Source organism: Mus caroli, chromosome 14 (assembly GCF_900094665.2).
Source record: "Mus caroli chromosome 14, CAROLI_EIJ_v1.1, whole genome shotgun sequence".
Lineage (NCBI taxonomy): Eukaryota > Metazoa > Chordata > Mammalia > Rodentia > Muridae > Mus > Mus caroli.
Genome location: NC_034583.1, coordinates 36,888,291 through 36,905,385, shown reverse-complemented (window position 1 = coordinate 36,905,385; position 17,095 = coordinate 36,888,291). Strand labels below are relative to the sequence as shown.

At 42.7% G+C, this 17,095-nt stretch overlaps 1 protein-coding gene across 1 annotated transcript; it reads right to left on the bottom strand.

The window, feature by feature from the left end:
- Positions 1–1,873: 1,873 nt before the first annotated feature.
- On the bottom strand, positions 1,874–16,404 carry Ptger2 (prostaglandin E receptor 2). Its single transcript, XM_021182596.1, has 2 exons — positions 14,715–16,404; positions 1,874–2,801 (listed from the first exon to the last, which is right to left on the bottom strand). The coding sequence occupies exons 1-2, from the start codon at positions 15,555–15,557 to the stop codon at positions 2,556–2,558; spliced, it is 1,089 nt and encodes a 362-aa protein (XP_021038255.1). The 5' UTR covers positions 15,558–16,404; the 3' UTR covers positions 1,874–2,555.
- Between the last annotated feature and the right edge of the window lie 691 nt (positions 16,405–17,095).

Here is a 17,095-nt window from a genome sequence, read left to right as displayed (position 1 = left end):
CAACAACAGTTGGAAGCAAAGAACACAATCAGATTCTCTTTTTTTCAAATTCAGCCCTGTAACATGTAATGTATAATATGTAATGGCTTTCTATCATCTACCTGGAAAATGCAACTAAAACAAGCTTGGCTGCTAGGACAGGGTCTATAAGGAGGAAATGGTTACATACCTTCCAGGTATTTTGATTTCTAAGTTGCCTTTGAAATGCCACAAACAATAGGCGATTGTTAGAGAGAGAGTTTTGGCATTCAGTTTCTTCTATGTATAAATTGGTGCAAATGAAGCAACAGAATTTAGTTATCAACATACAAGGAACAAAAGCACACAAGAAAGTGGAGTCCTAGAGACTGACTAGTTCTTAAATAATGGCTTAATAGAATTGAGGAAATGGCTCAGTGGTTACAGCCCTTTTGTGAAAACTTGAGGATTAGAGTTTGGATATTTAGAATCCACATAATCGCTGGGTAGGCAGAGTGAGAGAGAGGACCTTCAGAGCAAGCTGGCTAGCTAGACTCATCATATTGGTGAGCTGTTCATTTGATTGAAAGATACTATCTAAATGAATGAAGTAGAAGACCCATAAACCTGAGGCCTTCACACACATGCACACACACACACACACACACACATATACACATGCAGGCATGAAAAGTGTATGCCATGATTAGAGTTGGTCATAATAATGGAAATAATTAAAAAGATAAAGCAGCTTCAGTTCTGATATTGTATGCTTCTGAGGGTACTATGTCCATTTAAAAAATTCTCAGGCATTGTTTTCAATGGGTGCAGGGGCACAATGTGGTGGATTGAGAGACTGTAGTTAATATTTTTTTCATTCTGAGATTTTGCAACGACATCTGATAAAAGGAATCAGAATTCCAGGTGCAAAGTAACCAGAAATTTCTGCTTCAGTATCATAACACGGGCCTCATTATCCCTGAATGTAACTTCTTGGCATGCAACACTGGGTGAAGAGGTGGCATTTATTTATACCTGCCTAGATGTTAGTTAAATTAAACTTTGTCTGCTATGCTTAAATTTATACAAACACGAACCACTTATTTATGTATTCTTGTAAAAGTAAGAGCTGCTTTGACTCCCATAATTTGTATCAGGGATATTTAGTTACACAGAGTCTTTCTAAATGATAACTAACTATAAAAAAGAGCTCTGGGTAAACAAGAAGCATGAGAAACAACTAGATTTAAAACGTTAACAGCCATCCTACAATTCTATCTGCCCTCAAATACGATGGTTATATTATTCTAATGACCATGTCAGAAGACTGAAAACTGATAGCAAAACTCTCTTTCAATATCAAGAACTCCACTGGATATCTTAAAAATTTTAATTTATAACAACTGTACATTTTAAAAAGTTGCCAAAAAATTATTTGATTTTTTTTTAACTTTTATTTTACCGAAAAGATGCCATGTCTACATTAACTGCAAACTGTCCTTGGGGAGTGAATTCATTGAAGACTTCTACTTTTTTGTTTTATAATTTAGCTTGTAACATTTCAGATGTGTTTACACTATAACTGACTAAATGTACACGCTCACTGAAATACTTTAATGCTGAGTTTACACCATGCCAAACGTTTGGAAATATAAGATATGACTCACAGTTACATGATTTCTTCTGTTGTATGAATCAAAATATGTTCCCTCAATAAAAATACAGGCAAAAGAGTTTGACGTGGTACAATCAAACATCTTGTAGTGTATGTGTATGTTAGCTATGTCTAGTACCAACACTAGAAGGATTCTAGAGAACCTGAAAAATAGACTTGAATTTTCAGAGTTTGATCCTAAAATCTGATTTCAGATACAACTGTGAAAACTCTTCCTCTATAAAAAAACCTGAAGAACACTAAAATTGATTTTTTTAATTAATCCTTTGTGAGACACAAATTTCTGAAGTTTTCTTCAGTAGCCTTCTCACAATAGACAAGACAGAATAAATAATCTGACAACAAGACAGAGCTCCTAAAGGATTAACTGGCATTAACCAAATCAGTGCATCCTTTTAAGGGTGGCACAGTAGTTACCAGAGAGGACTCCCACATGAACACGCACAGTAAAAGGGGCATTCAACTTCATGGTCCAAATAAAGAGTCCATTAAGCAATCACGAGACAGCAACTTGTCTGCTCTGGTTGCTTCATCGCTTCCATGAGTTGACTTCCTAGAGAATGAGTTTCATTTGGTCTGACTGCGTTTATAACAGCAGTGACATAAAAATTAAAACAGTAACCATGTAGCATTTTAAAACGAATTACAAAACCACATGCTTTGTCACTCAACAGGAAAGCTTAAATCAACTGGGTCTTAGACGCAGCCAATTGTCCTTCAAAGGTCACATAATGTGAACTATATATCCTCTGACACTTTCCACAAAGGGCTCTGTCATCACATCTGCAGCCCAAACTACCTCATAAAGTCTGTTTCATCTGCTTCTCAGGGCAAGGTTATTCTGTTTCTATTCCAGCCCTTTACATTTCTCCAATGAGGCTATTTAAAGACTTCTTCAGAGGTTCCCTCGTGAAGCGCATCCTCACAACTGTCCACAAAGGTCAGTCTGTTTACTGGCACTGGACTGGGTAGAACAGGAAGTTTGCTGAGCTTCTTGTGTTCTCAGTGAAGTCCGACAACAGAGGACTGAGCGCATTAATCTCAGGACCGGTGGCCTAAGTATGGCGAAGACCCAAGGATCAATTATAGAGTTAACTGATAAAAACCGAAGAGCTCGGAGGTCCCACTTTTCTTTTAGGGAAGAGGTTTCATCCATATAGGCAAAGATCTGAAAGAAGCAGAGAGGAAAACGATGTTAGGTCTACACTGTGAACAAGCCAACTTAGATACTCTGTGGTTTCTTGAGATTAAGCCTTGTTTTGTGCGGTAGTGGCAATGAAAGGGTGGGTGGCAAGAAAGCCTCTACACAAATCCTCATCCTTTTCCCATGAACTTTAAGAAAGCATGTCTTCTAAGGTTGCTATTAATGAACACCTCAGAAAACTTTCAGTCTTGTCACTGGGAATGGAGGGAGATGGCATCTAGAATAGAATCTGCTTTCCCTCAGATGGTCTCATTATATAATCTAAACTGTCTCCAAACACACGATCTGCCTATAACCTCCTACCCCCCAAATAGGACTACAGGTGTGAGCCACCATGCCTTGACAAATAGAGTATTTTAATAATACCAGCAGTGATAGTATTAGTAGCTACTGTTTACCTGATATGTGTGTTGTGAAATGCACCAGGTCCTAATGAGAAGTGTAACAGATGAGGAAGTAAGTTCTGGGAATGTTAAGAACATTTTACATTCCCAAATACCTGACCTGACGGTTCTACAAGAGAGCAACAGAGCACGTTAGTTGGAGGACTGGCTCTGAGTATCACAGCGTTGGGGCTTGAATTTAACTCTGTGTGTAACTTTGGTATCATGGACAAGAAACTTGTGAGTGTGTAAAAGAAGGTGATATCACATCTACTTCAGATGCTCATCGTAAGCAACATGTTAGTTGCTTCAACAGTGCGCATGTAATCAGTGCTCTACAAAGTAAGTGAGTTATGACCTCATTTCACCAGTGAGAACACAGGGGCAGCAAAGACTCAGGGAACTTGCCATGGACCTAAGGCTGTTTTGTGGCCTAGTAAGAGTACAAGTTCATGACTTCTAATGCTAGTACAACATTCACTTGGTGTTACATCCAGGTCAGAATGACAGTACGGCCTTTCAGAATGGTGTCCTAAACTCTGAGAAGTGAATATAAATCCTTATATGTAGATCAGGATTTTCAAACTGGTATTGGTACTCTCATCTGACTCAATGCAGCGATTTGGTCAGGGAACAGTACATACTTGGTAGCCATGATTCTTCATTCCAGCCTACAGAAAGGAGTCCAAATGTGGATCACACCTCATCATTTTACTAACACACTTATTCTTAATGCTCCAGGGACCTTCTGGCCTCGTCTGTGACTTAGGGAAACCATCCACTTCTTCCCCAACACTCTTTTCCCAAAATAATCTCTTCCCTTTACCCTGGTACTCCCTCCACAGCATCTGGGAACTGGATGTGCTAAACAAATTCTAGGGAGAGAGAAAGGCAGTCATCTTTGGGTTGCTTATGTTAAGACAATAGCAGAAAGGTTTGGCAGCCAGAGGTGTTTATGCCAGAGAATCTTGGCATAATGAGTGGAGAAAAGAGTTGGCAGATGAGTAAGGAAAAAGAAGAATTGACTGTGGGCTTTCCAGAGCTCAGAGAAGGGTTAGGTGGGGCTGTGTAATGCAATGCAATGTAATGCAGTCTTCTAGTCTGTCACATTACTATGGATGCAAAGTGTTCAGTATGATGTGTTCAGGAGGGGAGTTTTGAGGGAATCATTCAGTAATAGTGTGTATAATTCTGATAGATTAAAATACACACCCACACACTGTATGCACAGATAATAACACTCCATTGTAGAAAAACCCATAGCTGTCTCCGATCTTCTTTATCAGGGGAGACAGTAATGGTGAGTTGACCATGCAAGGCAAGCTCCGAGGATGGGGTTCAGCATCCTCAGTCTCCCAGCTCCACCCATGGAGATGAGCCAGGTTTGCAGCACAGGATAACCTACATCATTGTTTCTAATCTTGTAGAGTGTAACAGGATAACGAGATGTGAGAATTGGCTCAGAGATGGAGAAATCTATGCTGTTTCTTTTCACTTTTATCCACTATGGTGGGCAAGTTTTAGAATTGCCTAAAATATGCATTTTAGAGGGTAGCCAATACTTTGTAGGAGATGATTCAATTCTTTTACATTTCAAAGAGAGGCTGACTTCAGACACCTTTAACACTCTAGGCTTTTAATGGGAGCTTTGTCTTCTGCCTCTCCTTCACTTTTAAAAACTTCTTACTGGAGTTTATATGTTTGCTGTTGTGCAGTCTGGATTCAATGTTATTTTAAGTTTTGTTGAAATCCACATAACATAAAAACATACCATTTTAGAACTTTCATTGGGGAACTGAGTCCATTGATATTAAGAGATATTAAGAAATAGTGACTGTTGCTTCCTGTTATTTTTTCTTTTATTTTTATGTTTGTGAGGCTATCTTCTTTTGGGCTTGTTAAAAAAAAAAGATTATTTTCTTCCTTTTTCTAGGCTGTAGTTAAACTCCTTGTGTTGGAGTTTTCCATTTATTATCCCTTGAAGAACTGGGTTTGTGTAAAGATCTTGTGTAAATTTCTTTTTGTCATGGAATATCTTGGTTTCTCCATCTATGGTAATTGAGAGTTTTGCTGGGTATAGTAGCCTGGGCTAGCATTTGTGTTCTCTTAGGGTCTGTATTATATCTGCCCAGGATCTTCTAGCTTTCATAGTCTCTGGTGATAAGTCTGGTGTAATACTGACAGGTCTGCCTTTATATATTATTTGACCTTTTCCCCTTACTGCTTTTAATATTAGTTCTTTATTTAGTGTATTTGGTGTTTTGACTATTAGGTGACAGGAGGAATTTCTTTTCTGGCCAATCTATTTGGAGTTCTGTAGGCTTCTTGTAGATGTTCATGGGCATCTCTTTCTTTAGGATAGGGAAGTTTTCTTCTATAATTTTGTTGAAGATATTTACTGGCCCTTAAAATTGGGAATCTTCATTCTCTTCTATACCTATTATCCTTAGGTTTGGTCTTCTCATTGTGTCCTGAATTTCCTGGATGTTTTGGATTAGGAGCTTTGTACATTTTGCATTTTCTTTGACTGTTGTATCAATGTTCTCTATGGTATCTTCTGCACCTGAGGTTCTCTCTTCTATCTCTTGTATTTTGTTGATTCCTGACCTCTTTTCTAGGTTTTCTATTTCCAGGGCTGTCTTCCTTTGTGATTCTTTTTTATTGGTTCTATTTCCATTTTTAGATCCTGGATGGTTTTGTTCAATTCCTTCACCTGTTTGGTTGTGTTTTCCTGTAATTCTTTAAGGGATTTTTGTGTTTCTTTTTTTAGGGCTTCTACCTGTTTAACCATGTTCTTCAGTATTTCTTTAAGGGAGTTATTTATGTCCTTCTTAAAGTTCTCTATCATAATCTTGAAATGTGATTTTAAATCAGAGTCTTGCTTTTTTTGAGTGTTGGGATATCCAGGACTCGCTATGGTGGGAGAACTGGGTTCTGATGATGCCAAATAGCCTTGGTTTCTGTTGTTTATATTCTTGCCCTTGCCTCTTGCCATCTGATCATCTCTGATGTTAGCTGGTCTTGCTGTCTCTGACTGTGTGGCTTGTCCCTCCTGCAAGCCTGTGTGTCAGTACTCCTGGGAGACCAGTTCTTTCTGGGAGGAATTTGGGTATGGAGAGCTGTGGTATAGGGTCAGCTACAGGGTGCAGACAGAAACCAGAAAGATCCTGTCCCTGGCTGTTCCTTGCCCTGATGGCTCTGGAAGAGTTCCTCTTGGACCAGGAATTTGAACAGAAGTGGCGGTCTTACCTGTGTTCACAGGTGTGTCGGCACTCCTTGGAGACCAGCTCTCTCCTGGCAGTATTTGGGTATGTGGCACAGGATCAGCTCTGGGCACAGAGCCCATTTTAGCACTTTTTTGTTGTTGTTTTTGTTGTGTTTTTGTTGTTGTTGTTGTTGTTTTGTTTTTTGAGACAGGGTTTCTCTGTGTAGCCCTGGCTGTCCTGGAACTCACTTTGTAGACCAGGCTGGCCTCGAACTCAGAAACCCACCTGCCTCTGCCTCCCAAGTGCTGGGATTAAAGGCATGTGCCACCACATCCGGCCCATTTTAGCACTTCCAATGCACAATTTAGTGCCACTAAGTACATTCATTCAATGCTCATGTAAGTATAATTTTTTATATTATGATATTTTATGATATGAATGTTTTTCTTTGCCTTGCTCAGTCTTGAACTTAGTGCCTCACTTGTGCTTGGCATGCATTCTACCACTGAGCTATACTCCCAACTCTATTCTGAGGTTTAGATATCTAAAAGTCTGTGGCTGGGGAGATGCCCCTTCTTGGAATGAGTAATTACTGCAATCAACAAAGGACTCAACAGGGAGTATGTCTTTGCTATAGACATTACTAACCAGTTAGTTCTGAGACCTACCTCATCTACAGAACCCATAACCCATAGTAATGTTCTCCTCCTTCATGGTCCGGGCTCTGTTACCAGTCAACTAAGGACCAACCTGTAGCTGACAACCTGCCACAATTATACAAGTTTGCCAATCATAATCCTTTTATCTTGACATGTCTTTCCTGTAGAAACCCTAATAAAGGCCACAGAACAGACCCTATCATCCCTCTTCTGCATCCTGACAGATATATCGGCCTTGGCTGGATTTCCCATGAGTCTCCTCTTGGAAATGCTCTTGACTGATTTAAACATAAAAAAAAAAGTACCTATCACCATCACCTGCCTCCAAACTGAAAGTGTGAATCTCCATGTAGGTGAACTTACTCCTTCCCTAGAGATCACCCTTGGTTCTTAACAAACAGCTGACATATGGGAGACACAGGAATTACTGAGTGATATATTGGTGATGTTCTAAAGTTCAAATTCAGAGATTGGTGGGAACACATGGGCCTCTGGCATACAGTACCAATATACTTGCTGTGAGAAGGATACCAGGTGCTAGTCTAATGTGTTATGTGAGCTAACTGCTTGAGCCCCAGCCCTACAACAGGTTTTGCAAAGACAACAAAGGTGAGACACATATCCGGTGGCACAGATGGCCATCTTCTGTTTCAGCCATGTCCGAGGCAAGCATCCATGGAAAGTTTCATCTTGGCAGTGTCCAGGGACTGTCATTTAAACTACTTTCCTATATTTTATCTGATATTAAGTGGGTTCAGAATCTTAGCGTGAATGAGCACTTTATTGGGCTCATCTGTGAAATCCCCAGGGGAGACTTAATACATTCAGTTACATTGCTTCTTTGACTTATTCAGTCTTGGCCAAGGCATGGACTTTGAGGGCTTAAAACCTCCCTATGGAATGCAGACTCCTTTTAGAGAGGAGGAAGCCAAGGTTTAAAAGTGTAGTTACTTTGTATATGGAATCAGACTGCTGAGGTACGGCTCCAGTTTCAATGCCAGTCCCTAGACAGTATTCTGATTCCTCCTTAGAAAGGCTTTGATGCAAAAGCTTCATGTGAGATTCACAGGTGACTACATGGACATGATGCATGCAGACACTTTTGTTGAAGGGTTTGATGAAGGCCTGTGGCTCTCACTCTTCTGTTTAGAGATGGAAAACCTGTGACTTTTTTTCTTATCAATACTTCCCGTCAGCTAACTTGCTGGCAGCACTTGATGAGTTCTTCCACCTTCTGAATGATATTGTGGTGTCCTAATTGCAGGCTTTCCACAATTAAATTAAAAAAAAATGGGGGGGGGATGGGACCATGCTTTAAAGAAATATTTTCTTCCTAAACATGTCTATGGTACATGGAAAGTGACCTGATGTCTATGCTACATCATAAGAACAACTGGGGTATCATTATGGCTCCAGAATGATCATGGCCTTGGCACTGTGCATCTGGGAACTGAAATGAAGGCCCAGTGCTAACATCTAGAGCTCTAAGGAAATGATGGTCAGTATGAGCCATTCACTCGGAATCCTCTAATCCTAGTCTGCAGGTGGCTTTTGAAGTGATCTATGTGAGAGGCTAGGAGGGAGTCAGACAGGTCTCTGATAGGTAGACAGACAGGGAAAGGAGTCACAAATAAATAGTAAGTAAGGCTGGCAAACTTCCAGTTTTTTCTTCATAAATGTGACTGAAGACAAAGGCCTAAAGAGTTGTCTTTCCCCACATGCACATTCTGAAGGACCAGCTAGACAAGTTCAAGGCTGGATCTGGACATGTTTACACCACACTTGTGGACAGACCAGCCTCCCTGTCTCTGTCCAAACTAACAAACACTACATTAGGGGAGGAAATTCCTTCACAGACCCTTAAACCCAGCCTCTGGGAGAGGGAGCTCCCCTGTGCTTTGCAGAGGGTCTTTTCTCTGTGTATTGGCTTTCTATGTGTGCTTCCTCACCCCTAATAAAAGCCTTTCTTCACCTGCTGACTCTGCCTGCTGGGTCTGAGACTTTTCCCTGGTTCTCCCTGCTACACTAGAAATTTCCCTTGCCTTCAGCTTCCTGACTGAGAGACAGCAAGCTCAGTCACAGCCTGGGCAGCACCACATGCACCATCCACGGAGCAGAAATCAGCACAGGGAGTCTCAGCCTTCCCTAGGTCCTCTTTCCCCTTTTCAGGCCCTATTCATCACATATGTCCTAATTTCAGAATGCCTAACTCTGGTTTTAATTTATGGAACAATTTTAGGGAGTAAAATGCCGCCAGAAAAGTGCAGCTTAGTGAAGCCCAGTGATGGGAGTTGAGATGCAGTAAACTTAGTTTAGATGCAGTAGACTTAGTTGAGATGCAGTAGACTTAGTTGAGACGCAGTAGACTTCGGTTCCAGATCTGGATGAGGACTGTTGGTCAGAAACTCAAAACAGAGGATAGGAGAGGCCAAGGAAGTAGAACAAGTTGCAGATTAACTGTGCCTCTACCTGGAAAAGGAACTGTTGACTGCATTCCTGAATCATGGTGTTGACTTGTTTCTAAGTTCATACTGTGAGGGGCTATTGATTGGTTTGTTTGTTTGTTTGTTTGTTTGTTTGTTAAGCGGAAGACCTGGTCTGAAACAACAGTGAAGATCCACTTAACTGAAGGTGAACTTATAAAGCTCAAATTCTGTGTTGGGAAACAGATGATGCTTCATGCTTACTGCATATCAAAAACCATCCTATCTGTGTCTTTACTTACAGGCACCATGGGACATTAGCAAATTGGTGAAGTAAAAGATACCAACTGAAATCACGCACACAAAGGAATGTTCTCTTAAAAGGAAATGTGCATTTAAATGCTGCCAACAATGGTCAAATACATCACTAGTGATGTCTCAATGACAAAGGGCATTCCAGTTGTTCACAAGCATTCACTTCTATATCATCACAATCAGTTCCATGTGGGCACCCAGAGATGTGTAAGTTTCTCTTTTATCTCTACCTGAGCTTCTTTTGTTTTTGTTTTTTGAGACAAGAATTCTCTGAGTAACCCAGGATGTCCTGGAACTAGCTCTGCAGAGGGGTTGGCCTTGAACTCATAGGTCCACCTACTTTTGCCTCCTGAGTGCTGGGGTTAGAGGTATGAGCCATCACAGACTGGCTTTTTTGTTTTTTACTCACTACCTAAACTTTTATAGTTCATATCCTTGTGATTTGCTAATTTCATACTAGACTTTCACCATCCATTTACATGACATTTTACACAAGAAACAGCAGGAACGAACAGGAAACTCCGGGACTGTTTACTTCAACGTTTTCTATAGTGTAAAGATTGAATTTCCACTAATCAGATTTACTTAGAAATTCTAACCATGGAGAATTTGTGAAGATGAAGATATTTTTAGAATGAGCCAATGGTAGGCTCTTGAAATTTCAGAACTGAATAAAAGGCATAAGCACTTTATCCTAATGGCATGTGGAGAACAGTTTAGAATGATCAGAAACTAACCACAGTTAGCCAAGGGCTGAGAAAGTGAGTGAATGTGGGTGGGATGGAGACACAAGCAGGATCTGAGACAAGGCTGGAGGGCTTATTGTTTCCCACATTCTGTTCCTTTTCTGGAAAAAAAAGGAGTTTCTATTTATCACTGTGAAATGATGACAATAGCTGATTGACATGAGAAATTAATTTATATGCTGCTCATTTAGTGAATAAACAGTTTGGTCTATGTTGTTGGTCTCATGCGTGATTTCATACTGGGCAGTCAAAGTAATGTCATTTCCTAAACACCACATGCTTTTCTAATCACTAAAGAAATATTTTATGGGCATCACATAAAGGTTTTATGTGAGGGGCAATCCGATTGTATCTTGATATAAGCTAGCATTTACTAGAGCAATCTCCTAAAATCTCAGTCCCAGGGTTACATGTCGCAAGACTGAGGGAAAATGGAACATGATTGAAATAACACGGAGAAAAAAAGTCCCTACTGATTTATTTTTAAAACTAGTAAGTTGGTATAAAGAGACAAGGTGGTCCAAATATTTACAATACTGCTAAAATTCTCTTGTGAGAGCATGGTCGGGTCTCCTCCCGTGTTTCCCCTGAAAGGCGGAATTTCTTCTGGTCATCATTGCTACTAATACATAGTGACCTCGGGGCTTCTGACTTCCCACCCTAGCTCTGCGGCTCCCTCACTGTAGGCCCGGGAGGAAGTTACTTGATTCGTCTGCATTATGGGAATCATATTAAATGTCTTGGAGGTCATGGAGAAAATAATGAATTGAGGTAAAAGTAAACACCCAGACTCCGAGTCTTTCGGGGTCACAGTAATGCTACATGCATGAGGCTGGACTTGACTTTTCGTTAGGGTACTGGGAAATTTTTTTCTTTTCATTTTAAGAGTTTTAGTTTCTGAATTTGGGAGGTCCTAGACTGACATCCTAGAAGGAAGAAGCAATTCTACTCCGTTCGTAACCTGGAAGGGGGAATGCCACTAGTTGTTCTCTACCAATTCTCGATTTCCTAAGTCCCAGCTTCCAGCTTTTGCCAGAGAGCTGCAGAATTGACCAGGGTTCCACCAGCTGTGGCTGTGAAGGTTTCTCCTTGCTGTCCAGAGGTCTGACTCACTTTCAGGAACTCAGAAAACAGTTCTTGCTATTCTGAGTAAAAAACGGGAGGAAAATGATGGTTTGCTGCTATGTTTGAGAATATGAGAAAGATAATTAGGGAGAATATCTGAGCAAATATTTTACATGAATAACTTTTGTTTTATTATTGATACTATTCCGGTAGATTGAATTAAACAAATATGTAATTAAAATAAACGTTTTTGGTTTCATTTTTAGCACGTATAGCTTCAACATGTGTATCTCATATTTGTGGTGTTCGTTGATTGCTTATTGATGGTGCTAAAAAAATCAAGTGCCTGAGTGCATTTGTGAGCCTCACCCTCCTTTTGTGCAAAGGGTTCCTACTCAAGTGGGAGATCTGCATTGGTCATATTTTAGTGTGGCCCAAGTAGGGTCAAAGAACTTGGGAGGTCAAAGAACATGGCTAATGTGTGAACATTAGCCATGAGTTTTGAACTGTCATATCATCCCTGAAGTAATACAGCAGAATAGCCCAGTATTTCCTAAAGCTTAACACGGTATGGGGTGGAAAGATAACATACTATCAAAATAAAAGTTGTCCATGGGCAAAGTTGATTTTATTTATTTATTTATTTTCAGGAGAGATGATGTGAGGCTTCAGTTTGATACTGCGCCTCCTGGATTATCTGTAGTTTGTGTAGCTGTGATGTTGTGGTGATCCCCAAGGCAAGGCAGGGTATTGGCCTTCTGCTATACTCATAGTGGGGTTCTCTCTGCTCATTGGGAATCTCTGCCATGGGCTTGGCAGAAGCAAACCTAGAGCACGGCTTGCTGATGGTGTCCATTCTAAGGGATGGTTTGGTGTAAAATCCATTTAAAACTTTCTCGGTGTGCCCCTCCCCCTACCAACCACAAAAAGAAACTGAACAAGAGCAGAACTTCAAAGCAAGCTTGACTTCCTCATCCTTTCTAAGAGAATTTTGGTGTGAAGTCCTTTCTTTTGGCAATTCTGGGGTCATGTCTGGACTGATATTAAAAGGGAGAGGATAATAAGAAAACCCACAAAATCAACAAACCTGGATTTACTGGGGCTTAGAGCCACTGAATGGACAACCAGGAGCTGGCATGGAACTGACATAAGTCTTATGCATGTATGTTGTATAGCTTGTGTAGCTTGGTTTTCTTGTGGGACTCCTAAAAGTGGGAGTAAGGGCTGTCTCTGAATCTGCCTGCTTTTGGGACCCCCTCTCCTACTGGGTTGCCTCATCTGGCCTTAATACAAGGGGTATTACTTACTGCAACTTGATATGTATTCTGTATCGTTGATATCCATAGGGGAGGCCTGTCCTTTTCTGAAGAGAAACAGAGGAGGGATGGTTGGGAGGAAGGGGTAGAAGGGAGGTGGCAGAAGGATCTGGGAGCAGAGGAGGGAGGGGAAACTACAGTAGCGATGTAAGGAGGGGAGTATATATGGCAATGATTGATCCTTCACGATTAAAGGCAACACTCTACAAGAGCACAGGAGAGCTGCTGAAAGTCACAGCTTTTATTTTTTACAATATAGTTTACCAAGTTTTCCAGTTGAAGAGGAGCCATTTTTCTGTCCACTAGCTTCTTTTCAGTGGATTAGGAATGGAGAAACAATCCTTTGTATAAGTGTTTGGGCCAGCACGGAGCCCATTCTCAGGCTACATAAGTAGCTCCTGGTACTTTTATACATTTACTTACAAATAACAGATCAAGTTCTTAGAGCAGACATCCTAATTCCAAGCAGTCTAAGACAGACACATTGAAGAATGGTTGGAGTCTTGTTTAGTGAGACTAGAAGTGCTTTCTTTTAGAGATAATGGTCAGCATCCTAGCCACACCTCCAAAAGCTAATGTGGCCCCAAACATAAAACACTCCACCCATCAAACACAAAAGCACAGGAGCCACGTTCTGGTTAAATCACAACATTCCCCAACACAAACTCTCCTTCTGGAGTAGCTATGGAGATGCCAGCTTCCACAGTCCAATTCGTTATTTAAGAGGGCAGTGTGACCAGCTCCATTGCATTGCCCACTAAGTATAACTTGCCAGTTCAGACCATCTGCTGTGGCAGAGGAGGGAAGAGAGGGACAAGTGTGAGGGCAATGGGGAGCAGCGCACAGCTGAGAAGGGCAGTCCCTCGGTGACAGGGTTCTGATCTGCACCCCTTTCCCCTTGAGGAAGAATAGATGGCACCAATCAGAAACATCCATGAGAAACAGAGAAGAGCTATTTCTTCAGCTTCTACAAGTCAGATCTCTGACTAGACACTGTCCATGCCATCCTTTCCCACCCCACCCCCCCTTCTATAGCTCTTCATGAGGGACCAGAAGGCTCCAACTTTGGCTGTGCATCCACATTAGGCTTTAGCAGCTCAGCATTTATTTCAGAACTCACTATCAATGCTGCCTCTAACTGGGCAACACCCATGTTTCTATCCTGGCCCTGCCTCAGTTCCCCAGGCAACCTTTTCCCTCATCCCTGAGATGTTCCAGCTGTTACTGCATTTATCTATGTGCTCACAAAGTGCACAGCTACAGAATAAGGAGCATCTATGTGTGCTCCTGATAGTGACATCAAGAGACTATTTTGTAACTTAATGTTCCTAAAGTCAAATGAAAGAGGCTGTAACCTTCTACACCAAGGGCCATCTGAATGCTGTGGGTTGACAACTACATTTTGCTCAGGAGAAATGAAAGCACCAAGAGAAGGAGCCTCAAGCAAAGTGGGCCCCAGTGATCAGATTATAACATTGACAGCATCCTATCTTGGAAGGGACTCCCTCCTCTTCAGTTACCAACCCAGGGAAGGGACCAAGCAGGTTCTTAGAAGAAGTGCTAAGTAGCAACAGTCATATGCAAAGACAGGAGGAGGAAGGAAGGAAGTGGGTAAGGTGAAAAAGAAAGGGGAAGGCAATTGACCTTTGTCAATTAGGACGTTTCCCATCCAGGCTGTGCCTGAAGGTGGAAAGGGTGGGGTGAGAGGAGTTTGAGCAGGCTGCGCGGGCTGCTTGCTGGGCTGTGGAAACAAAAGTGACTTACTGTGAAAGGCAAGGAGCATATGGCGAAGGTGATGGTCATAATGGCCAGGAGAATGAGGTGGTCTGTCTCCTCTGCCATCGAAGTCCTCTCTCCTCTCCTGCGAGATCCAGGGCCTCTTAGGCTACTTCCAGACAATCCGCAGCGGCTTCTTCTGCTCCGACGGTGCATGCGAATGAGGTTGAGGATAACGCTGATGTTGCAGGCGAGCACAGCCACGATAAGCAGCAGGAGCATCGTGGCGTACAGCTGAAGGTATGCAGTCCTCCCGTGCTGGATAAAGCACCATGTCCCAGGACAGTACTGGACGTACTCCCCGTAGTTGAGCAGCGGCAGGGAACAGAAGAGCAAGGAGACCCCATAGATGACAGGCAGCACCGCCAGACCCCCGCGGCGCGATAAGTGGCGCCTGTAGAAGTAAGGGTACCCGATGGAGAGGTAGCGTTCCAGGGCCATAGCGAAGAGCATGAGCATCGTGGCCAGACTAAAGAAGGTCATAGTGAAAGCGAAATAGGTACACGCGCGACTTTCGGGAGCCAGGGCCACCAGGGTCTGGTTTCTTGAATATGAAGCCAGCACCACCGGGCTGATGAGGCAGGTCCCCAGCAGGTCAGTGAGCACCAATTCCGTTACCAGCACGTGAAACAAGGAGATAGAGGTCCTGCTGCCGGCGCTACACCCGGTGTCCCCACGCCAGCGGCGCGCCAACAGTGCCAGTGCGATGAGATTCCCCAGAACCCCGGCCGAGAACATCACCGAGCTGATGGCTGGGCTTTCCCCCGAAAGGAGCCACTGACGACTCTTGCAGTCCTCCATTAGCTTGGAGTCATTAAGAAAATTGTCCATGGTGGAGGGTGTGGAGAGATGGTATCTCTTCCAGGCAGGTACCAGACAGTCGGAGGGTCTGATGGCCCCAGGGCTCCAAGACAGAGCAGGGAAAAGGGGAGGGACCGAAATCCAGAGCTCCCTTCCGGCCCCCAACTCGCACCAAGGACAGACTTGTTTGGGTCTCCTGCCTGTGCGCACAGTGGCCTCTTCCCTACAATATCCGGTCGCTCTCGATGCTTCTGTGCCTCACCTGCCCTAGCAAGGGGTGCTTGCCAGAGCAGCTGCTCCCTCCAGCGCCTTCAGGGGGCAAGTCCAGTAGTGGAATCCAGGAAAGCAATTTAGATTGCTTGCGAGCTGCTGCCGAGGGGCCAGGCAGGGCAGACACACACTGACAGAGGGACCTGGGGGCGTTCCCAGCGCTCACCCTGAGCTGGCCCATAAGGTCTTCCTTCCTATGGGTTGGAAGTTGCAGTGCCTCTGACTTCAGCTCTGAAGCCTTTAGCCCTAGCAGAAGGCTGGGAACCAGTTTAATAAGACTGGGGTAACAGGAACTCACCAAACTGAGGTTAAGAGAGTCCAGCCCTGTGAGGTGTGGAGGAGGCACAAAAACATCAAGACAACTTGAAGTAAGAATATGAGAGAGGTTGTTGTTTTCCTTTAAAACAAAACAAAACAAAACAAAACACAAAGCATCCAGAAAGATGCCCAACAAAGGTGGGACAAAAACTGGAAGGAACTGAAAAGCAAACTTATCCATCCAAGAAATGGAACCGTGCACACCACAGAGTGGCCTTTGCCTTCCTATAACAACGACTTGCTTAAGCAATCCTAACAAAACAAAACAGGAACTGTTCTTGCAATCCTCTAGAGTCATATTTGTGGCCCCAGATGGAAAACAAATGGCACTTAAGTGTTCTCTACTGAGGCTCAATCTTGAAGAATCTGTTAATAGATTGTTCACATTCGTCTTTCCACAGTCAGTTAACCATGAAGGCCCATTCGAAGGATTTATTCCGGGAGTGTTTTGGTAATTGGCCAGTTTCACAATGAAGCTGGCATAAATAGTTGTTTATCATCTGTTGCCATAGTTACAGAGTAGTTTAAAATGCAGCAGTGTTTCTGGTTTTCTCAGTCCAGCCTGACAGACAATGTAGGCAAGGGTATACTACTAGAAAAAGTGTATTTCATGCAGGAAAAGAGAGTGTGCTGAGAAAGAAAGGTTTGCCCAGGAGTCAGGTAAAAAGAAAAAGCAACGGAAAGATTATTTATGGAATACACCTTGCTTCTCATAACTTAGCTCACCATGCTTCTGGCCTGGGGACTGGAGGGGTTTTCTAGCAAAATACGGGGGAAGCAGAATCCATTTGGGAGGCCTACGGGCTCATTTCCCACAGCAGAAGCTATCCACTCCATTGCTAAGCTTTGTAGGGCATGGATGCAGTGGGTGTCAAACTCCTCTAGTTTTCTTTCAGTCTATAAACTGCAGGCCAGTAGCATCCTCCACACAGCCACTCAAAGTGGACTCTCCCATGTCCATCTTGTGCCATCTCCTCCCA